Below are 22,742 nucleotides of genomic sequence, written 5' to 3'. Positions count from 1 at the left end.
CTCGATCCTGGCGTACCTCATTACCAGTCGGGTTTTCAGGATATCCTCAATGAATATGTATGAAAGAAATTTGCATATAATGGAGCCAGTGTATACAAATCAAGTTTATGCATATTCATTGTGAATATCCTGAAAACCTGTCTGGTAAGGGGGGTATTCCAAGACCAAGTTGATAAACACTGGTTTAGGAGTACTGGCCGGAGCCTTTCAGACATTCCTGGTCATGTATCAGGAATTGGTTTGCTGAGAGTCTGCTCTTTGCAGGTAGCGTTCCATGCTGAGTCAAATATACTTGGTCCCTGCTATTAACACTCCTCTCTTCTCTCCACAGGGCACCTACATTTATTTTGACTATGAGAAATGGGGCCAGAGGAAAAAGGAGGGATTCACCTTTGAGTATCGCTACCTGGAGGACCGTGATTTGCAGTGACCACTGGGAACCAGCACACACTCAAGCAGGAATGTTCCATGCGGGAGCCGCAAGCAAAGGAAAAAACAGGGGTGGAGGCTGGGACAAAGGGAAGAGGGAGAGAATCAAAATGGAATCTCCTCTGCTTGTTCCACCCACCTGATACCTGAAGTATGAGAAAAGAATTTGGACATAGTAACCCTCTTTAATGCATGCAGTTTTAACACAGAGACGTTAAACAGAGGGTGTGATATGGACACAGTGCTATCCCCATTCTGTCTGTCCCTTGGAAGAATTAAAAGGAAAAAAAATACAAAGAATTGTACCAAATACTATTAAAGAGAAACTCCCTGGCTTTTCTAATGAGCTCATTTAGCTGAGAAAGAAGGGGGAGAGGCTGTGTGCGCTGATGGCAGGCCTGGGGAGGGAAGAAACAAGTCTCTTCTCTCTGTGCCTAAAGACCTTGCTCGGTGGCTGCCACTTTTTCCTGGAATTTCTGTTAAATATATATAAATATATATATATATAAATTTTTTTTTTAAGTTCTATTTTTTTTAACCAGATTTTTTTGGGTCCTACAGCTACTGGATTTGTTTTAAGAAACCGGGTGCAGCGACACAAAGTGTCTCTTTCGGTTCCTTCTCTCGCCCCGTCACCTCCCTCCTGATGTTTCTGTACCGAAAGATTTAGTGGTATGGACAGCTGGTTTAAAATATTTTTCGTAACCTATTTTCATTTTGGAAAATATTTATGAATAAATAGTTTTATATGATGTCTTCTCATGCAAGAAAAAGCAAAAGTTGATCTGACTGGTGTCTTTTATTTATAGCTGTGGGTGTGAATGCTTTGTTACTAAACTACCCAAGAGCTGGAGATGGTTTCCCCCTCTGCTCAGTCTTGTCTTTGCATCTAAATTGTGTTCTGTCATATAACCCGGTTCAGGCTGGCAGGGCACAAAGCAAAGAAATAGGTGCACCAGACTAAGTTTTCCTGCTTAATATTTAAGATAAGACCTGTTTCTTTGCTGCTTGTGTATGCTTTGGCATTGCTAGCCTTCAGTCAGAATTTGTCTAATTGTATGCCCATATACTGCTGGCACAGAGACAATTTCTCTCTTCCTTTTATATCTGCTTTGATAGTAATTACTATCTGCTTACTTAAGAAAATGACAGAAATGGAAGATTTAGAGTCCATCCTTGGTATCTTTTGGGAAGGGAAGGTGGATTTAATAGAGCTAACCAGTACCATATACTCGGTCTTGACTTTTTTAGCCCATTCCTCAACCTGAAAGCCAGAGTAATAGTGATGGTGTCTGGTACTGGATGGGCCATTTGTCCTTTATCTGCAGTCATGTTTGTATGTTACTCCTTGGCAGGGATGTTCCTTCTGTTGAATCCGAGGCTTGCGAGCCAGATGTGGGTGGAACTGGGAGTTGTAACTCAGCCTTCGCTCATCTGTCTCTTTTGCAGCCGGGGTCTGTTTTTCCCTGGACCTCCTGTCCATCAGGGCTGCTGCCCGCTCTTTTTCCACAGCTTCCCTTTTCAGCCGTTCCCTTCTCAGCTGTTCAATGGAGGCCACCACAGTGGAGCTGCAGGGAAGAGAGGCTAAGTCAGTTTTTAGGCCACAATTGACATCCTGTACTAAAGAGATTTGTTGTTCCTAGGAGGCCTGTACAGCCTCTGCTGCTACAGAAGAGTCCTAAGCAGAGCCTGGCTAGCTTGAAGATGCTGCTTGTACGTGAGAACCTGACTGAAGGTCCCAAAAACTTTGATTTCTTTAGTACTCTCCAGACCAGTAAGAGGTTAATCTTTACAAGTGGGTTATATACCTCATCATGACCAGCAGGTGGAAACTGAAACAAAACTGTGGAATAAGTACATAAAGGATACCTTCCCCTATTCCTATCAGTCTCCAGCAGGTGTTGAGTGAGCTGTACCCATCTCCCTTGGTAGGGCTGTTGGAATTTGTTTAGGGGTTTCTAGTCCCTGTTTTTGGCTGGACAGAGCTTGAGTGGGCCCTGTTTGGGAGTCTGTCCGACCTTGAGGGTGTCAAACCCGACAGGTCTCGAGTGGGGTCCCTCCCCCCACTTCCTCCACCTCGCCACATTTTTTTTTAGAGGAGCCTCAGCAGTAAGCCTTGTCCCCTAAATCAAGCAAGGCATAGTGCTTTGAGAGCCTGTGGAGTCCGTCCTGTAAAAAAAAAAATCCTGAGGTAGTGCCGATCTGCAGGGTTGCTTCCCTGTCAATTTACTGAGTTTTACTGTATTTTTGCACTAACCAGCACTTTTCTTCTAGCTAGGTCGCATATGGAACAATTGAGCCCTTCTACGGGGGAGTGGGACACAATTTGGTCCAGATGTAAGGCACTCACGGCCAGTTTGAACTCAACGGTTTGGGCCAGTGTGGTCATGGAACTCCGTCGGCAGCAGCTGCAGGCGTCCAGAGCTCCCCAGCCTTAGTGCCTCGCGAGTCGGCTGGAAGCAATGAGGCAACCCGGTCTTCTCTCACTGCCTCCGGAGGGATTCCCTGAACCACCGACGGTAGGGGTAAAAGGATTCCCTCTCATCTGATTTTTCTATCGGCTTTTGCTGGTTTGCCTGCTTTAGCGGATGGGACAGTTCAGGCTTCCCAGCCACTAAAGGCCCTGGAGGGGTTATTTTTGGTGGGATCTTCGCCATTTTAACAGACAGTCCCCTTTCTATTTTGTCTGCAACCTCAGGTGACCTCCCCCCCTGTATTGCAAACACAGGAGCAGGTTTCAGCAGGGACCCTTGCTGGGGCAGGGAGTTCCTGGGGACCCCTGGGGTTTTTTTCCCCTAATTTAATTTTTTTTCTTTGTGCAGAGCCTATTTTCATGTAGTTGGGTGTCCCATGTGCGCCCGAGGGGTTTTGAGGGAGGATTCCCTTCGCACCCCCTGTGGCTTTGCCTCCCTCTTTTCATTTGGCATCCCCTCTTCCTACTCCCTCATCCAAGCGCCTTCGGGGGACTTGGATTGCGGATTGGTGGTCAGAAAAGCGTGTTGGCGTGGATGAGGACCTGGATGCTTTGGAGGACTTCCAGGATCCTCTAGAGGCGCTGGCAGCGGGGCGTCGGGTTTCCTGCCTTTCGGCGCGGAGGCGTCCATGGTGCACCTTTTATTCAGAGGGATGAGCTTTTAGACCTGATTTAGCAGGTCTCGGTGCCGCATTTTTGAAGATGCGCCACCGGAGGCCCTGCATATGGGGGACCCTCTACTTCAGAGGGTCCGCCCTGTTTCCCACTCTTTTCCTATGCATCTGGATTTTCGGGATATCATACTGGCACAATGGAATAAGCTGGGGGCGCCATTTTGGTTGGCGCGCACTATGGCTCGTGGGTGTCCCATCCCAGAAGGGGATAGGGCTACCTTAATTTCGCTAGTGGTGGACGCGGTGGTCTCGTGATTGCTAAGCAGCATACCGTCCCTGTTGAGGGCAGTTCTGCCCTCGGGGACTGAGCAGCCTAAGTTAGAGACACTTCTTACGTAGAATTTTGATGTCTCTGCCTTGGGGGTCCAGGCGGCTATTTGGGGGGGGCTAGTGGCTCACGCTGTGTTTCGGTGGGCTGAACGTGTCCTGAATTGTAAGTGATTGACTGGTCCTTAGTGGATCAGGAGGTGGCGAAGATTGAGATGGCTGCCTTGTTCCTCTCGGATGCTCTTTATGACTTGGTGCAAACTTCAGCGAAGTCTATGGCTTTTGGATTGGTTGCGCCGTACCTTGTGGCTTTGTGCTTGATCGGCGGATGCTGCATCCAAAACTAAAAATCTTACAAAATTTCCCTTTCGAGGGTCGTTTTTGTTTGGAGAGGACTTAGATAAGTTGGTTCAGACCCATCTGCCTGAGGACCTTGCCTGCCCAGCATCTCATGGTGGCACTGCCCGGGGGTGTCTGCGGGAATTTCGCAAGTATCGCCCTGGGCGTGGGGCTGCTTCTTTCCAGGGTTCTGGTTTTCCCTGGGGTCGGATGGCTCAGCGCATGCAGTCCTTTCAGGGGGCCCATCGGAGGGCTGGGAATCCCCCTGCCGGTTCCAGTGGGTGACCGGCTGTGCAACTTGTTTCCCAAGTGGGCTGCGATCATTTCCGATCAGTGGGTCCTGGAGGTGGTGCGGGACGGTTATGCTTTGGAGTTTGCCTGCTCTTTGCCAGATCTTTTCTAGCCTCTCCTTGTCAGATGGCATGGAAGACGCAGGTTTTTCACCAGACCCTTGAACGCTTGCTTGATCTTAAAGCAGTTGTTCTGATGCCCCCTCTGGAGGGCGGCGCAGGCAGATACTCAATTTACTTTGTGGTACCAAAGAAGGAAGGGACTTTCGGCCCATCCTAGATTCGAAGGGGGTCAGCAGGGCTCTCGATCTGACAGAGGCCTACTTGCATGTTTCCATTTGGGACCTCCAATCAGCGCTTCCGTCGCTTTGCGATCTTTGGTCAGCACTATCTGTTCTGTGCGCTTCCCTTTGGTCTGGTCACGGCTCGCCGGACATTCACCAAGGTTATAGTGGTCATCGCGGTAGCCTTGCGGTCAGAAGGCATTTTGGTGCATCCCTACCTGAACGACTGGTTGATTTGGACGAAGTCGTTGCAGGAGAGCACCCGGGTTACGTCTCAGGTGGTGGAGTTTCTCCAGTCGCTGGGCTGGGTGGTCAACCTTTCCAAGAGTTGGTTAATCCCATCTCAGCATTTGGAGTACCTTGGGGTTCTGTTCGACGCCTCCTTGGGGAAGGTCTTCCTTCCAGAGGCCCGGGTAAGCAATTTGCTATCTCAGATTCACCTTCTTATGGCGTCCTGGTGTCCTAAGACGCAGTATTTCCTCCAAGTCTTGGGGTCGATGGCATCTTCCCTAGACATAGTGAGGTGGGCGTGGGCCCACATACGTCCTTTTCAGTTTGTTCTGCTCCGGATCTCCCTGTTCCTCTGCGAGGCTTAGCGCACTGCAGTCTTCGTTGGTGGCTCCAGACCTCTCTTGTTCAGGGGCTGAGTTTGGATCAACCACAGTGGACGGTGCTTCTCACGGATGCCAGTCTCCTCGGTTGGGGGGCTCAGTGTCTAAGTCACTCAGCTCAGGGTGCCTGGTCAACAGAGGAGGCGTCCTGGTCGGTCAATGTATTGGACACCAGAGCCGTCCGTCTGGCGCTGTTAGCCTTCCGCTCCTTCTTGTCGGTCAGAGTTCGTCAGGGAGGCACCAAGAGCACTCAGGTAGCACAGGAGGCAGCTCTGCTCATGGTCTAGCCAGAGTCCCACCTTCAGGACATCTCAGCCTCTCACATAGCTGGAGTGGAGAATGTTCAGGCGGACTTCCTCAGTCGTCACGTGCTAGATCCTGGAGAGTGATGTCTAAGCCCGGTGGCCTTTCAGTTGATAGTACAGTCTTGGGGTCAGCCCCTGATGGCTCCGAGTGTCAATGCCAAACTTCCCTACTTCTTCAGTCGTCAAAGGGACTGGCTGGCTGAGGGCCTGGATGCTCTGGTTCAACCATGGTCAATGGAGGGACTGTTGTATGTGTTCCCTCCGTGGCCATTAGTGGGCAGAGTTCTCCGCATCATTTGCCTTCTGGGTCTCGTGATTCTGGAGGCTCCGGATGGTATGAGGATCTAGTGCGATATCTGGCGGCGGTTCCTCTTTCTCTGCCTCTCTTGGACGACCTTCTGATGCAGGGTCCCATTCCCATGTTTGATCCGGGTCCCTTCTGTCTTACAGCTTGGCTCTTGGAAGGGGTCGCCTAGGTAAAGGATATTCAGATAAAGTGATATCTACTCTCTTGGGGTCCCAGAGGCTTTCCACCTCTCGGGCTTATGTGTGGGTTTGGCGTATATTTGAGGAGTGGTGTGCTGTGCGTGGAGTGGTCTCTCTTCGCGCTTCCCTTCCTAACATCTTCGAGTTCTTGCAGGAAGGCTTTGATAGGGTACTGGCTTGGTCTTCTCTCTGGGTTCAGCTTGCAGCCTAGACAGCCTTTCGTGGGTTGTTGGCAGGACAGCGTTTGACTGCCATTCCTGATGTGCTTCGCTTCTTATGGGCGGCCAAATTGCTCAAGCCTCCCATTTTGGGATTTGACTCAAGGGCTTCAAGGCAAAGTAACCTTATTCGCTGATGACGCCAAACTATGCAGCCATAATCTACAAGATGCTATGGAGCAAGACCTGCGTACTTTAGAAAGTTGGTCCTTGATGTGGCAGCTGGGCTTTAACGCCAAGAAATGTAAGGTCATGCATCTCAGTAACGGAAATCCTTGCAGAACTTACACCCTGAATGGAGAAACTTTAATCAGGACTACGGCAGAACGAGACTTAGGAGTAATCATCAGTGCTGACATGAAAGCAGCCACTCAAGTGGAGAAGGCTTCATCTAAAGCACGGCAGATGATAGGTTGTATCAAGAGAAGCTTCGTCAACAGGAAACCTGAAGTCATGATGCCATTGTACAGAGCCATGGTGAGACCTCATCTGGAGTACTGTGTGCAATTCTGGAGGCCACATTACCGTAAGGATGTGCTCAGAATTGAGTCAGTTCAGCGGATGGCCACCAGGATGGTCTCGGGGCTAAAGGATCTCCCGTACGAGGAAAGACTGAGCAAATTGCAGCTCTACACTCTTGAAGAGCGTAGGGAGAGGGGAGACATGATTGAGACATTTAAGTACATCACGGGACGGGTCGAGGTGGAAGAGGATATCTTTCTTCTCAGGGGACCCTCGACCACAAGAGGACATCCGCTCAAACTCAGGGGAGGGAAGTTTCGTGGAGACGCCAGGAAGTACTTCTTCACGGAGAGAGTGATTGAGCATTGGAACAAGCTTCCAGTGCAGGTGGTCGAGGCACGCAGCATCCCAGACTTCAAGAACAAATGGGATACCCATGTGGGATCCCTACGAGGTCATGCCAAGGGATAGAGTCACTAGGACTTGAATGAGCGGGTCAGTAGAGTGACAGTATAATTACAATTATACTTAAGGGGTCAGAAGACTTAGGAGGGTAGGTAAATAGTGTGGGCAGACTTGATGGGCTATATGGCCCTTATCTGCCGTCATCTTTCTATGTTTCTATGTTTCTAAGTTAGATGTCAGTTGGATTCTTCGCTCTTATGTGCAGAGGACCCAGGAGATCAGGAAATAGATCATCTCTCTGTCCTTCTAGCGGGTCCTTGTATGGGGGATGGCGCTTCTAAGCCTACTATTATGCGCTAGATCAAGGAAACTATTGCTTCCGCGTATCTACTTCAGAAAAGAGCCTTTTCAGGAATTTCTCAAGGCTCATTCCACTAGGGGGTCAGGCAGCTTCTTGGGCTTAGTCTTCGCTCGTGCCTCCAATGGACATTTGTAAGGCTGCGGTTTGGTCATCCCTGCATTCTTTGTCAGACACTACCGGGTCTGGCGCGTCAGGATGCAGTGTTCAGTGAGCATGTTCTTTTGTCGGCCCTTCGGGGGTCCCACCTGTGATGGGGACTGTTTTGGTACGTCCCACTCGTAAAGATTAACCTCTACTGGTCTGGAGAGTGCTAAAGGAGAAATTAAGTTCTTATCTGCTAATTTACTCTCTTTTAGCTTCTCCAGACCAGTAGAGATCCCCACCCTGTCTGTTGTTGTGGCTGTTGCGCAGGCAGTTTTGTTTTTTGCTGCGGGTTCTAGTATTTTTCTAGGGCCGGGGAGAATTGAAGAACAGTGGCTGTGGCTCAGCTGGCAAACTCTGGGGACATTTTCTTACCGGTGTCTCTCCTCTGCATTTTCCAACAGCATTTGGGTATGTTAGCTATTACTCCTGTTCGGAGTATTGTTTATTTCTGTTACCAGTTCTTTGTTCTGCTTGGCTATTCAGCAGACTGATAGGAATTGGGGAAGGTATCCTTTATATGTACTATTCCACAGTTTTGTTTGTCTCCACCTGCTGGTCATAATGAGGTATATAACCCACTTGTAAAGATTAACCTCTACTGGTCTGGAGAAGCTAAAAGAAAGTAAATTAGCAGGTAAGAACCTAATTTCTCCTTTATCATCCCTCCAGACTGGCACAGAAACTGATGGCTTATAATGCACCTCGACGAACAGGTAAAGACTGAGGCACAAATTTTTGGCTGTAGTATAAGTGGATTGTGCAGTTCCAAGTACAGTGGTGCCTCACACAACGAACTTAATCCGTTCCAGGAGCAAGTTTGTTATGTGAAACGTTCGTTGTGTGAAACGCGTTTTCCCATAAGAATACATTTAAAACAAAATAATTCGTTCTGCAGCCCTGTTTTCCCATAAGAATACATTTAAAAGAAAATAATTCGTTCTGCAGCCCTACATTTCCCTCCCTCCACCTCACCTTGTATGCGGAGTCTGCCGGCCCTCTCCCTCACCCAGCCGCACGCTTCCAGAAAGCTGTGCACGCGCAGCTGCTGGAGTTGGTCAATGTTCTCCTCTCCTGCAACTTCCGGTTTCCGGTTGCGTCAGAGGAGAAGATTGAGCAACAGAGCATGCGCGTGTGCGCTGCTCCCTGAAAGCGTGCGGCTGGCCGAGAAAGAGGGCCGGAGAACTCGGCATCCAGGGTAAGGTGGAGGGAGATGATGGAACACTGCATGGGTGCTGCTGTTCCCGGCTTCGGCGAGAGTAGTTCCGCCCCCCCCCCGGGCCCCTCGGGCGACTTCGTTGTGTGAAACGAAGTTCGTTATAGGGAGCAAGACAAAAAGTTCGTTATGCGCAGCGTTCGCTGTGCGAGGCGTCCGTTATGCGAGGCACCACTGTACAGTCTGTTCCCAGTCTCCCGCAAGTTGTTCTGTAGTTTAGTGTAGGGCTGTTGAATATTGTTTAATTTGGCCTTCTTGTCTCTAGTTCTGGTGCCGGATTGAGCTTGGGGGACCCTTTCAGGGGTCTGTCCAACCTTGGGGGTGCAACACTCGACTGGTTGAGTCCCTCCCCCACCCCCCCATTTCCCCAAATTTTTTACTGTTCAGGCAAGGCATTTAGCTTTGAGAACCAGTGTGGTCTCTTCCTAGTTCAATTAAAGTTATACTGGAAAAAAAAAACCAAAACCTGAGGCAGTGACTGATGGTCTAAAGGGAAGCCTTCAATTAAAGTAAATTGAATTTAATTGCTAATGGGCACTTTGTTTTTTTCCTAGGAGCGGTTTTCGCAATGAGCACTTCTAAGCTGAAAAAGTGCTCCAGGTGTGCAGTCGATGTGTGCACAAAATGCACCGGAAAGAGGACTCCTCGTCGGCTTCCACATGCACCGCTCAGCAGCAGCAGACAGTGGGGATTTCTCATCTGCTGACAAACAAATAAGGTTTTCATTACCACCGATTGTGCTGGGGACTCCCTTTTCGCTGCTGCCAGCTTGCCTGCTTTAGCAGCTGGGTCTGTTCAGGCATCTTTGCTGCTGCAGGCCTCGAGTGAGTTTATTTTGGTGGGTGTTTTGGCGGGAAACTACAGGAGCTTATCCTTCAGGTTTTGTTGTTTTTGCGCTTTGAGGAGGATGCAAAGGACCCCTGTGTATGGTGGACCCCCCTGCTTCAGGGAATCCAGTCGGCCTCCCGTTATTTTCCTATGCATCAGGATATTCGGTGCCGATTGAAGGTGGTTCAGGCTTGCAGGACTCTCAGAATTCTAAGTTGGAGTCTCTTCTTAAGCATAGTTTTGACATAGCTGCTTTGGCGGTTCAGGCAGTGATTTGTGGTGGTCTCGTAGCCTGGGTTTTGTTTTCGGTGGTGCAAGTGAGTTCTTGACATGGAGTTGGATGGCTGGTCGTTGGTGGTTCAGGAGATTGCTAAAATTGAGCTGGGTACTTCTTATCTCTTGGATGCCATGTATGGTCTGTTACAGGCTTCGGCCAAGTCTATGGCTCTCAGAGTGGTTTCTCGCCATACCTTGTGGCTTCAGGGTTGGTCAGCAAATACAGCGTCTAAGACTAAGGTTAGTAAATTTCCATTTCAAAGAGTTGGACAAGTTGATTCAGGCCTTGATGGACTCTAAGGTGCCCCGTCTTCCATGGACCATCTCGCCCGCCTTTTCAGGGTGGTGTCAACTGGGGGCGTTTGCTTGATTTTTGTTGGTTCCGCCCTGGTTAAGGGCGGCTTCTTTCCTCCCAGGGGCCGTTTGTCAGCACATGCAGGCCTTTTCGGGGTGCCCACCAGGGAGTTGTAACTCCCCCGGAGGCCTGACGCTTACTTAGCCTAATAACTCCTTGTGGGCCCTTCCCCTAGTGCCGGTGGGAGCCTGGTTGCGAGAATTTTACCAAGGGTGGGCCGAGATCACAACGGATCTGTGAATCCTGGAAGTGATTCAGGAAGGATATGCTCTGGAGTTTTCCTGGCCCCCTTGCCAGATCATTTCCTCTCTTCTCCTTGTCGGGTGGCTTGGAAGAAGCATGCTTTTCATCAGACACTGCAAAAGTTGCTCGACCTCAAAGCGGGTGGCTCCAGTCCCACCTCAGGAGTTTCGCACCGGCAGGTATTCAATTTATTTTGTGGTGCCCAAGAAAGAGGGGTCTTTTTGACCCATTTTGGATCTGATAGGGGGCCTGAGATCCGTAATTCTTGCCGTTCAGCAGGGGGGAATTTCAGACTTCTCTCGATCTGATGGAGGCCTACTGCATGTTCCAATTTGAGGCTCCCATCAGCATTTCCTTCACTTTGCGATTTTGAGAAAGTGCTATCGGTTTTGGGTGCTTCTGTTTGGACTGGCTACAACTCCGTGGACTTTCACCAAGATTATGGTGGTGGTGGCCTTACACAAGGAGGGCGTTATGATTCATCCCTATCTAGACGACTGGTTGATTCAAGCAAAATCCGTTCAGGAGCTCCTAGGTTACAACTTAGGTTGTGAAGTTCTTGCAGTCTCTGGGATGGGTGGTCAACTTGTCCAAAAGCCGATTGACTCCAACTCAACACTTGGAGTAAATCAGAGTTCTCTTTGACACTAGCTTGAGAAGAATCTTCCTTCCAGAGGCCCAAGTATTCAAGTTATAGTCGCAGAATTTCTTTCTGATGGATTGTCAGTGTCCTCGGGCACAGGATTTCTGGGGGTAGATGGCGGCCTCCTTGGACATGGCCAGTGGGCTGTGGCTCACATGTGCCCTCTTCAGTATGCTCTTCTTCGGCGGTGGTCATCTCAGACACAAAATCTGGACTTTCCCGTTCTGCGAGGGTTAGTTCATTGTAGCCTCCACTGGTAGCTATACTCTTCCAATCTGGTGCAGGGAGTGAGTCTGGATGGATCACCCTCGGTGGATGGTGTTTCTCATGGATGCCAGTCTCCTCAGTTGGGGAGCTTAGCTCAGAGCAGCTGGTCTCCATAGGAGGTGTCCTGGTCGATCAATGTTCTGGAGACCAGAGCCATCTGGCTGGCGTTACTTGCGTTCAAGACACTGCTGAAGAGCAATTTGGTCCGGGTTCTCATGGACAATGCCACAGCAGTGACTTACGTCAATCGTCAAGGGGGGGGAACCAAGAGTTATCTGGTGTCACAGGAGGCTTCTCTGCTCATTGCTTGGGCAGAAACTCACCTTCTGGACATCTTGGCTTCCCACATAGCGGGAGTGGAGAATATCCAGGCAGACTTCTTCAGTCGGCACATGCTGGATCCCGGCGAGTGGTGTCTCGGTCCCTTGGCCTTCGAGTTGATTGTGCAGGTCTGGGGTTGGTCGGTTAAGGATCTGATGGCCACGAGTGTCAACGCCAAAGTGCCACAGTTCTTCAGTTGGTACAAAGATTACCAAGCTGAGGGCCTGGATGCTCTGGTGCAGCCTTGGCCGAAGGATGGTCTCCTGTATGTTTTTCCCTCGTTGCTGATGGTGAGCAAAGTCCCTCGCATTGCTCAGCACGCTGGCTGTGTAATTCTGGTGGCTCCAAATTGACCCAGGGAAATTTACAGACCTTAGTCTTAAATGCTGTATTCGCTCACTAACGCCGAAGCCACAGGGTACGGCGAGAAGCCACTCCGAGAGCCATAGACTTGGCAAAAGCCTACAACAGATCATACATGGCATCTGAGAGATACGAAGTATCCAGCTCAATTTTAGCTGGTGGCTCTGGATTGGCCCAGGTGCCCTTGGTATGCAGATCTGGTTTGTCTTCTCACGGCAGATCCTCTTCCACTGCCCCTCTCACCCAACCTTCTGACAAAGGGTCCCATTCCAATGTTTGATCCGGGTCCCTTTTGTCTTACAGCTTGGCTCTTGAAAGGGAACGCATAAGTGAGAGAGGTTATTGAGATAAGGTGATCTTGGGTTCTTGGAGACTTTCCACCTCTCGAGCTTTTGTGCAAGTTTGGCGTCTCTTTGAGGGAGTGGTTGTTCGTGCATGGTATGGTCCCCCTTCACACTTCTTTGCCTCACAGCTTGGAGTTTTTGCAGGATGGCCTAGACTTGGGCGTTGCCTCCAGGTTCAGCTTGCAGCTTTGTCTAAGTTTTGCGGTTTGTTGCATGGTTGGTGTTTGGCCTCCGGATGTGGTTTGGTTTTTGAGAATGGCAAAATTGCTTCAACCTCAAGTGGGGCCTTCGGTTCTGGCCTGGGATCTCAGTCTGGTTCTTTCCGTGTTCATGCATCCTCCTTTTGAGTCTCTGAGTTCCTGCAAGTTGAAGGACCTTACTCTGAAGGTTGTCTCCTGGTGACCATTACTTTTGTGAGATGTGTATCTAAACTGCAGGCCTTTTCGTGTAAGCCTCCCTTCCTGGAGTTCTCTAGGGAGTGGGTCGTGCTGCAGCCAGTTCCCTCCTTTCTGCTGAAGGTGTCCAGTCCGTGGTCCTCCTGGTCTTGGGTCATCGGGAAGGCTCTTTGGGGCAGAGATAGTTGCACAAATTGGATGTCCGTAGAGTCCCTTCACTCATATGTTCAGAGGACCCAGGAGTTCCGGAATTCAGATTATCTTTTGTCCTCTTAGCGAGTCCTCATAAAGAGGACAATGCTTTCAAGGCTACCATTGCATGCTGGATAAAGGAGGCTATCGCTTTGGCGTACCTTCTTTAAAAGAAGCCCAGAATTTCTTAAGGCTCCTTCCACTCGCAGTCAGGCAGCTTCTTGGGCTGAGTCTTCTCTTGTACCTCTGGTGGATATCTGTAAGGCTGCGGATTGGTCTTCTCTCCATTCCTTTGTGCGACACTACCATATAGACGTTCAGGCACGTTGGGATGCAGTGTTCAGTGAGCGTGTTCTTGTGGTGGCCACTTTCCGGAATTCCTGGGTCCGCTGAACACAAGAGTGAAGGAACCCACGGACATCCAACTTATGCAATTGTGTCAGCTCCCAAGAGCCCTCATGAATACCCAAGACTGGGAGGACCTCGGACTGGTTCACATGAAAAAGTAAAACCGCCTTCAGCAGAAAGGAGGGAACCAGCCGCAGCACGACCCGCTCCCGAGATTACAACTGGAAAGGCGGCCTTCAAGAGAGCCTGCAGCTCGGAAATGCATCTTGTGGAAGTAATGGCCATCAGGAAATCTGCCTTAAGGCTCAAAAGGAGGACGAACCAGCACAGAGAGCACCAGATTAAGGTTCAAGGTGGGAACCGACGGCCTAACAGGCGGCTGGAACAACTTTGCCGCTCTCAGGAATCTAACCACATTCAGAGAAAAGACCAACCATGCAAGAGACTGTGGAAGGAAAACAATGCAAGCTGCACCCTAAGAGCTGACCAGGCGAGGCCGTGCTCCAGGCCATCCTACATAAACTCAAAAATGTGAGGCAAAGCAGCAAAGAAGGGTACAACCCCCCGTGCGGAGCACTACTCCTCAAAGATAAGCCAAACGCACATAAGCCCAAGAGGAAGAAAGTCTCCAAGATCTTAAGAATGGAGATCACCTTATCCGAATACCCCTACTTCCTCAGGTGCACCCATGCAAGAGCGAAGCCATAAGACAAAAGGGACCCAGATAAAACATTTGAATGGGACTCTGAGACAGAATATTGGGCAAGAGGGGCAGCAGAAGAGGATCTGCCAAGAGCAGATGAACCAGATCTGTGTACCATGAGTGCCTGGCCCAATCCAGAACCACCAGGAACACATAGCCTGCATGTCGGGCAATCCGAAGAACTCTGCCCGACTGGCCACAGTGGAAAGACATATAGCAGGCCCGTCAGCCATGCCTGCACCAGAGCATCCAGCTCCTCAGTCCGGCAATCCCTGCGCCGACTGAAGAATCTTGGCACATTGTCAGTGAGATGTGTGGTGATGAGGTCCATGCTTGGCTGACTCCAGAACAATCAACTTGAATGTTTCCAGCTCGAGACACCACTCACCTGGATCCAGAGCATGATAACGGAGAGAGTCTGCCTGGGCATTGTCCACTCTGGCTATATGGAAGTCTGAGATGTCCAGAAGTTTCCATGTTTACTTAAAATTTGTTCTGCTTATCATACTTCTAAGTGGTGTACAAAAATATAAAATCAGGGGTGATACATACTTGTAGTTCTAGACCCCACGTTCAAGGGATATGAGGTTATAGGGGGGAGAACTCATCAGTAGATAGGACAGTGAGACATTTAAGGTGAGTACAATAGGGGAGGGATCCTGTTTGAGAGAAACTTCAGAAGATGAGCCGTCGCCCATTCCATGAGGAGGGAGATCTGTAGAGCCACTAGATGACTCTTGGTGCCCCTCTGAAAACTGACATAGGCTGTCATGGTATTACCTGAGAGAACTCAAACTGACTTGCCCTCCAGCAGGGACTGGACTTCCACCAATGCTAGTCAAATGGCTCTGGTCTCCAGAACATTGATCGACTAGGACGCTTCCAATGGCATCCAGCTGCCCTGAACTGAGTGACCAAGGCACTGAGCCCCCCCACCCCCCCAAACTGAGGAGACTGGCGTCCGTGAGAAACACTGTCCACTGGGACTAATCCAGACCCACTCCCTGAACCAGATTGGAAGACTGTAGCCACCAGCGCAGGCTGTGACGAACTAACCCCCGAAGAGGAATGGGAAAGTCCAGATCGTGAGTCTGTTGCAACCACTGCCGAAGAAGCGCATACTGAAGAGGGTGCAGGTGAGCCTGGGCTCACTGGACCATTTACAAGGAGGCCACCAACAACCCCAAGACCTACAGAAAATCCTGTGCCCAAGGGCAGCAACAAGCCATCAGGGAGCGAATCTGTGATTGCAATTTGCACACCCTGGCTTCTGAAAGGAACACTCTCCCCAAACTGATGTCGAACAGAGCGCCAAGATACTCCAAACGCTGAGAGGAAGTCAACCAACTTTTAAACAGGTTGATCATCCAGCCCAGGGAATGCAGATTGGCAGACTCCAGAGTATAACCGTCCCGAATCACTTCCAGGAACCACTGATCCATGGTGATCTCACCCCCATCTGGTAAAACTCCCACAACCGGGCTCTGACTGGAACCGGGGAAAGGACCTGCAACGAGTCATTGGGCCAGAGGGGTGGCAAAGGAACCCCCAGAGGAGTTGCAACCCCTTCCCCCCCCCCCCAAAGGACTGCATGCGATGAAAGAAACGGCTTCTGGAAGGAAAAAAAGTCACCCCAGCAAAGGAGGTACCTCTGAAATTCACGCAAGCATCCTCAGGTAGAACTACCACGCGAAGCCTGGCAAGGTCGGTCTTTTAGTAACCTAGGCACTTTACAGTCGCAAAAGGCCTAAACCAACTTTTCCAACTCCTCCCCAAACAAAAAGGAGCTCTAAAAGGGAAACTTACTGAGCTTAGCTTCAGTTGCCGCATCTGCTGACCAACCCCAAAGCCACAGGGTTTGGTGGGTAGCTATTCCAAGATCAAGGACTTGGCCGAGGCACGCAAAAGATCATAAATTGAATTAAAGAATAAGCTCCCAGCTCAATCTTAGGCACATCCTGATCCACTAAGGACCAGCCAGCTGACTCGCGGTCAAGAACTCTCAGATCACCAGAAACAATCCCGGGCCAATAGACCACCATCAGGACAGTCACATCAAAATATTGTTTGAGCAGAGCCTCCATTATATGGTCTTGAGGGTCTCTCAGGGCCAAACTGCCTTTAACTGCATCAACCACAGGAGACTTTAAAGTATCTCTATCGCCATTAGGGATGGGGTAGAGCCTTGAACCGCAAGAACAGAAATCTCTAATGTAATGTAAGTATGCAACCAGTGCCTCAAAAAAAAAAAATTCAGGCCCCCCCTGACGGATCTGTAAGGTTCTTCCAAAGATCCAAGTCCTCATCCGGAGAAAACTGATTAGCCAAAACAATCTTTGTCCCAAGACACCCATGGCCGTTTGGACGAAGACTAAGGCAGTTGAACAGAGGCAGCCACGGCAGGAGACTGAACGGAGGCAGCTGTGGAAGGAACACCCCCCCAGAGGAACCCATGACCCCGGTATCCAAAGCAGGATGCCCAGCTGCCTATAAATAAGCCTTTCAAATGGCCAACCGCAAATCAAAGGAAAAAACCCTGGCAGTAACATGGCTTCATGTTAGGAGCAAAAGACACATTTAAGTCCTGTTCCTGCCTTTCCAAGACAGGAGGAATGTTGCCTGAGGCTGTGGGCAAATTAGATGCGCTTCCTGCCAAAACTTAGGGAAAGGCCATCGATAAACTGCCACCAGCAAACAAACGGCATCAAATCAGACTGACTGCCGACAGCCAAGGAAATCCCGATGTGGGCAGTAAGAGAAGCCCGGGGTTCACCCCAGGCTGATGAGCGATGTGCACAAGAAGGAAAACCTGGCATGCCAACACCCGAAGCCAGGTCCTCCCACAAGGCGGATGGAACATTTTGTGCACCTGCTAGCCAAATTCAATGAACGGCGCTCACAGAAAACACACTTTTTCTGCTTTTGTGAAGTGCTCATAATAAAAGTGCCAAAAATCCATGTATAAAAACGGCGGCCTCAGGGTTCTCTTTATATATAGATATATATATACAGGGTGCCCACAAAAACACTCCTTGATTTTAAATGGCTATAAAACCAAAATTTATTGGAATATTCTTTCACCTTTGAGGCTACAGTTTCATTAACTCATAAAGTTTCATATGGTATCTGTTGATTACATACACTCGATGTGCACCCCACCTGTTACTCGGCAAACATCGATACGATAATCGAGCTTGAACCAGACTCTCTGAAGCATATCTGGCATGATCGCATTTATAGCTTCAGTGATGCATTCCTGCAGATTATCCATAGTTGTGGGTAGTGGAGGTACATACCCCCAATGGAAAAAAAATCACAAACAGTAATGTCTGGTGATCTTGGGGGCCACTTGAGGAACACCTGGTCATTTTGTCACGTTGCATTGTCTGAAGGTTGTAACTTCTGCACCGATTGCAGCTTATAAGGGTGGAAGTGGAAGTGATTGTGTAAGATCTTGCTAACTGCTTTCTGGGACTTGTATTTGCTATGATCTTATTTATAAACAAATTCCAAAAAGTTTTTATTTTGTAACCATTTAAAATCAAGGAGTGTTTTTGTGGCCATAGGCACTGTTAAACTATAGTCATAGCCAGTATCGGTGGCCTAGCATACAGTTCAAGTTCCTCTAGATTCAGAAAAGCCTGGGGAGGTGGGGGAGGGACTCGACCCTTCCAAATGTGACAACCCCTGAGGTCAATAGGACCCCCGAGAGGGTCCCCCAAGCTGAGCCCGGACAGAGAAAGGGACAAGAAAGATTCACTAACCAGATCCAACAGGCCCAAAATAAACCTCAGCACAGACTGCAAAATCTTAATACTCCACCTGCTGGAGACTGAGAAAAGACTGATTGTAAGAGGGACTGCACAGTCCACTTGTATTGTAGCCAAAAGTTAATGTCTCTCTACCTGCAGGCAGAGAAGCGTAAACTGATCTATTTCTGTGCTGGTCTGGAGGGATGATAAAAGAATTAGATTCTTATCTGCTCATTTTCTTTCTTTTAGTCCCTCCAAACTGGCACAGACCCCATCCTGTCGTTTGTTATTTGGTGTTTTGTTATTTGGTGTTTTCTGCAGTGTCTTTAGGTTGTTAGGGGCGATTATGAGAACAGCAGCATTTGGTTTGTCTGGCGTAGCTGGTGAGCTGTGGGGACGTTTTTGAAGGTTCTTGTTCTAATCAATATCCAACAGTATTTCTCTGTTAGTTGCTATTCTCCTGGGAGTGATATTGCTGTTTATAGTTCACAGTTCTTAGTTCTGCTTGGCTATTCGTCAGACTGATTGTTCTTGGGACTGCACAGCCCACTTATACTACAGCAAAGAGTTTGTGTCTCAGTCTCCACCTGCTGGTCGAGATGCATTATAACCCATCAGTTTCTGTGCCAGTCTGGAGGGGCTAAATGAAAGAAAATTAGCACGTAAGAACCTAATATCTCCTTATTCTAGAGAAAGGAGATGAGTTTTTACAGTTCTGTCTCGTCATTTCTGCTTAGTTTAAAGGATGTGAGGCTGTAGAGCACAGTTACTTACCGTAACAGGTGTTATCCAGGGACAGCAGGCATATATTCTCACATGTGGGTGACGTCATCTACGGAGCCCCGATGCGGAAGCATTTTCAAGCAAACTTGATTGAAGATTTAAGTTTGCTCTGCTGCTCCACGCATGCGTGCCTTCCTGCTCCACTAGGGGGTGCATCCCCTCGTGGTCTCCAGTTCACTTAACTAGCCAAGAAGCCAACCTCGGGGAGGTGGGCGGGTTGTGAGAATATATGCCTGCTGTCCCTGGATAACACCTGTTACGGTAAGTAACTGTGCTTTATCCCAGGACAAGCAGGCATGATATTCTCACATGTGGGTGACCTCCAAGCTTACTGAAGAGGGATGGAGGGAAGTTGGCAATTTAAGCAAATAGATTTCGCAATACCGATTGGCCGAACCGGCCATCGCTTCTGGACAGGGAGTCCAGACAGTAGTGGGAGGTGAAGGTATGAACCGAAGACCACGTGGCAGCCTTGCAGATTTCCTCAATAGGTGTGGACCTGAGGAACGCTACGGAGGCTGCCATCGCTCGGACTTTGTGTCCCGTTACTCGACCATGCAGTGCGAGACCAGTCTGAGCGTAGCAAAAGGAGATGCAGTCGGCCAACCAGTTGGACAAGGTGCGTTTGGAAACTGGGTGGCCTAACCGGTTTGGGTCGAAGGACAGAAACAGTTGTGGGACTTTCCGGTGTGGCTGAGTGCGTTGGAGGTAAAAGGCCAACGCTCTTTTGCAGTCAAGAGTGTGGAGCGCCACTTCTCCGGGGTGAGAGTGGGGCTTGGGAAAAAACACGGGTAAGACGACGGACTGATTGAGATGGAAATCAGACACTACTTTAGGTATAAACTTTGGATGGGTGCGGAGTACCACCTTGTCGTGATGGAATACCATGAAGGGTGGGTCTGCTACCAGCGCTTGTAGCTCACTAACCCGTCGTGCGGACGTGAGCGCGAGCAAGAAAATTACCTTCCAGGTGAGGAATTTTGGATGGCATTTGTCTAGTGGCTCAAATGGAGGTTTCATTAATTGAGCCAGAACCACGTTAAGGTCCCAAACCACCGGGGGAGGTTTGAGAGGGGGGTGGACGTTCAGCAGGCCCTTCATGAAGCGAGTGACTAAGGGATGGAGCGAGAGGGCTTTCCCTTCCAGGGGCTGATGAAAGGCCGCAATCGCACTGAGGTGTACTCGAATGGAGTTGGTCTTTAGGCCGGAATGAGATAGTTGAAGTAGATAGTCAAGGACCAGGGGGACGGGGACCGACACCGGGTCCTGGCTGTGGGAGGAGCACCAGGTTGAGAATCTGGTCCACTTTTGTGAGTAGCAGGTTCTCGTTGAGGTTTTTCTGGAGGCCTCCAATATCTCCTTGACTGATTGAGACACGGGGAGAGCAGTCAGGGGGAGAGAAACCAAGCATTCAGATGAAGAGACTGAAGATTGGGATGTAACAGTGAACCCTGACCCTGTGACAGTAGAGAGGGAAACAGAGGCAGAGGCAGTGGATCTCTGACACTGAGTTGAAGTAGCAGGGAAAACCACGGCTGGCGTGGCCAGCGAGGGGCAATCAGGATCAGGGTGGCTTGTACTGTTTTCAGGTGGACAAGCGTCCGCAGTATCAGAGGAAACGGCGGGAACGCGTACAAGAACCTTCCCTCCCAATCGAGGAGGAAGGCGTCGGCCTCGAGCCGGTCCGGGGAGTATATCCGGGAGCAGAAGAGAGGCAGCTTGTGATTGTGAGGGGACGCGAACAGGTCTATTTGAGGTGTCCCCCACCGTTCGAACACTCCTCGTAGGATCTGAGAGTGTAGTGACCACTCGTGTGGCTGGAGGAGGCGGCTGAGTCTGTCCGCCAGGCAGTTTTGTTCTCCTTGTATGTACACCGCTCAAAGGAAGGTGTTGTTGGAGATTGCCCATTTCCAGAGGCGCAGGGCTTCCCGACAAAGGGGCCAAGACCCTGTTCCCCCTTGTTTGTTTAGGTAGTACATCGCTACCTGGTTGTCGGTTCGAATGAGAACCACTCGGTCGTGGAGCAGATGTTGGAAGGCTACAGCTGCGAGATAGATGGCCCGAAGTTCTAGCACGTTGATGTGGCAGCGACGGTCTTGTGCTGACCACATTCCTTGGGTGCGTAGGCCGTCCAGATGGGCTCCCCAAGCGTACTCCGACGAGTCCGTGGTGAGTACCTTGCTGTGGGGTGGGGTAAGGAAGAGCAAACCTTTGGAGAGATTTGAAGAGTCGGCCCACCAGCGGAGCGATCGTTGCAATGAAGGAGTCACTGTCACGGAGTGGTCGATCGGGTCCCGGTCTTGACGCCATTGAGACGCCAGGGTCCATTGAGGGATTCTCAGATGGAGGCGGGCGAAGGGTGTGACATGGACGGTGGAGGCCATGTGGCCCAGGAGGGTCATCATCTGTTGTGCTGATACCGAGGTCAGCAGGGAGATCCTTCGGCTCAGACTTACTTAAAGCCTCCAGGCGCGGAGGGGGGAGGAAGGAACGGAGGCGAACCGTGTCCAGCGTGGCCCCGATGAACTGTAGGGACTGCGAGGGGCGTAGTTGAGATTTTGGGAAGTTTATTTCGAACCCCAGACTTTGTAGGTAGGTAATAGTCTGTTGGGTCGCTGAGATAACCCCTTCCCTGGACGGGGCTTTGATTAGCCAGTCGTCCAGGTAGGGGAATACCTGGAGGCCCTGGGAACGTAAGGTTGCTGCTACCACCACGAGGCACTTGGTGAAGACCCGAGGTGATGATGCTAGTCTGAAGGGGAGGACTCGGTATTGTAGGTGCCAGTCCCCTACCTGGAAACGCAAGAACTTGCGGTGAGCGGGGTGCACTGGGACATGTGTGTACGCCTCCTTGAGATCGAGGGAGCAGAGCCAGTCGCCCTCGTCGATCAGGGGGTAGAGTGTTGGTAGTGAGAGCATCCGAAACTTTTCCCGTACCAGGAATTTGTTGAGGCGTCTCAAGTCTAGTATTGGGCGTAGGTCTCCCGTTTTTTTCGGTACCAGGAAGTAACGGGAGTAGAAGCCCTTCCCCCGTTGGTCGGGGGGAACCTTCTCCACTGCTCTCAGGCGAAGCAGGTCTCGAGCTTCGGAGAGGAGTAGGGGTAGCTGAGTCCGGTTGGGAGGGCAATTCCTTGGGGGGTTGTCCGGGGGAATGGCCCGAAAGTTGAGAGAGTACCCTGATGAGATCACGCCAAGGACCCATGCGTCCGACGTGATTTGTTCCCAGCGAGGGTAAAAGGCTTTGAGTCGACCCCCGATGGGAAGGCGGCCTGGGACTATGGCGGAGGGGGCCCGCCCCCTTCCGCGTGTCCCGTCAAAAGGACGGGGATGGTTTGGTGGTCGCGGGCGGTTGGGACTTGGGCATGGCCCTGTGGTGGGCTTGCGGACGTCTGGGTGGGGGCCGCGAGAAAGCAGGGGTGGACTTTTGTGGGTAGCGGCGCGGAGGGGCCCTGTATGGCCTGGACGCTGGCGGTTTGGGCTTTTGCCGGACAAGGGAGGCAAACGAGCGTTCATGTTCGGAGAGGCGTTTTGTCGCCGCCTCGATAGTGTCATCGAACAATTCCTTTCCCACGCAGGGGAGGTTAGCCAACCGGTCCTGTAAGTTGGGGTCCATGTCGACCAGGCGCAGCCAAGCTAGTCGGCGCATGGCGATAGCGAAGGCTGCTTCTCTGGAGGAGAGTTCGAAGCCATTGTAGGCCGCGTGGAATAGATGAAGGCGCAGGTTGGAGAGGGACTCTAAAAGCAGGCCGAACGTTCCCTGCCGGGAGGCCGGTAGGTCTGTCTCAAAGGCTCTCAATAGTCCAATGAGGTGTTTGAGATATGATGTGAAGGTGAAAGTGTAGCTTTGCACCCTAGAGGCCATCATTGCGTTTTGGTATAGTCTCCTGCCGAACTTGTCCAGGGTTCGGCCTTCTCGGCCTGGGGGGACCGCTGCTGAGACCCGGGACGGGTGAGCCTTTTTCAAGGAG

General features: G+C 50.5%; 2 protein-coding genes across 4 annotated transcripts in view; one reads left to right on the top strand and one right to left on the bottom strand.

Moving 5' to 3' along the window:
• CNOT3 (CCR4-NOT transcription complex subunit 3) overlaps positions 1-1,211 on the top strand; it is a 110,119-nt gene extending 108,908 nt beyond the window's left edge. For all 3 annotated transcript variants that reach the window (XM_033960647.1, XM_033960646.1, XM_033960648.1), the window contains one exon: positions 332-1,211. In XM_033960647.1, the coding sequence (XP_033816538.1) occupies positions 332-430 (99 nt within the window). In that variant the 3' untranslated portion in view covers positions 431-1,211. The remainder of the gene's footprint in view (positions 1-331) is intronic.
• The window catches only part of LENG1 (leukocyte receptor cluster member 1), a 35,588-nt gene continuing 13,829 nt past the window's right edge, over positions 984-22,742 (bottom strand). The window contains exon 4 of the mRNA XM_033960649.1: positions 984-1,997. Within this exon, the coding sequence (XP_033816540.1) occupies positions 1,748-1,997 (250 nt within the window). The 3' untranslated portion in view covers positions 984-1,747. The remainder of the gene's footprint in view (positions 1,998-22,742) is intronic.

This window comes from Geotrypetes seraphini, chromosome 10, assembly GCF_902459505.1.
Source record: "Geotrypetes seraphini chromosome 10, aGeoSer1.1, whole genome shotgun sequence".
Taxonomy (NCBI): domain Eukaryota; kingdom Metazoa; phylum Chordata; class Amphibia; order Gymnophiona; family Dermophiidae; genus Geotrypetes; species Geotrypetes seraphini.
This window is presented reverse-complemented; position numbering and strand designations above follow the sequence as displayed.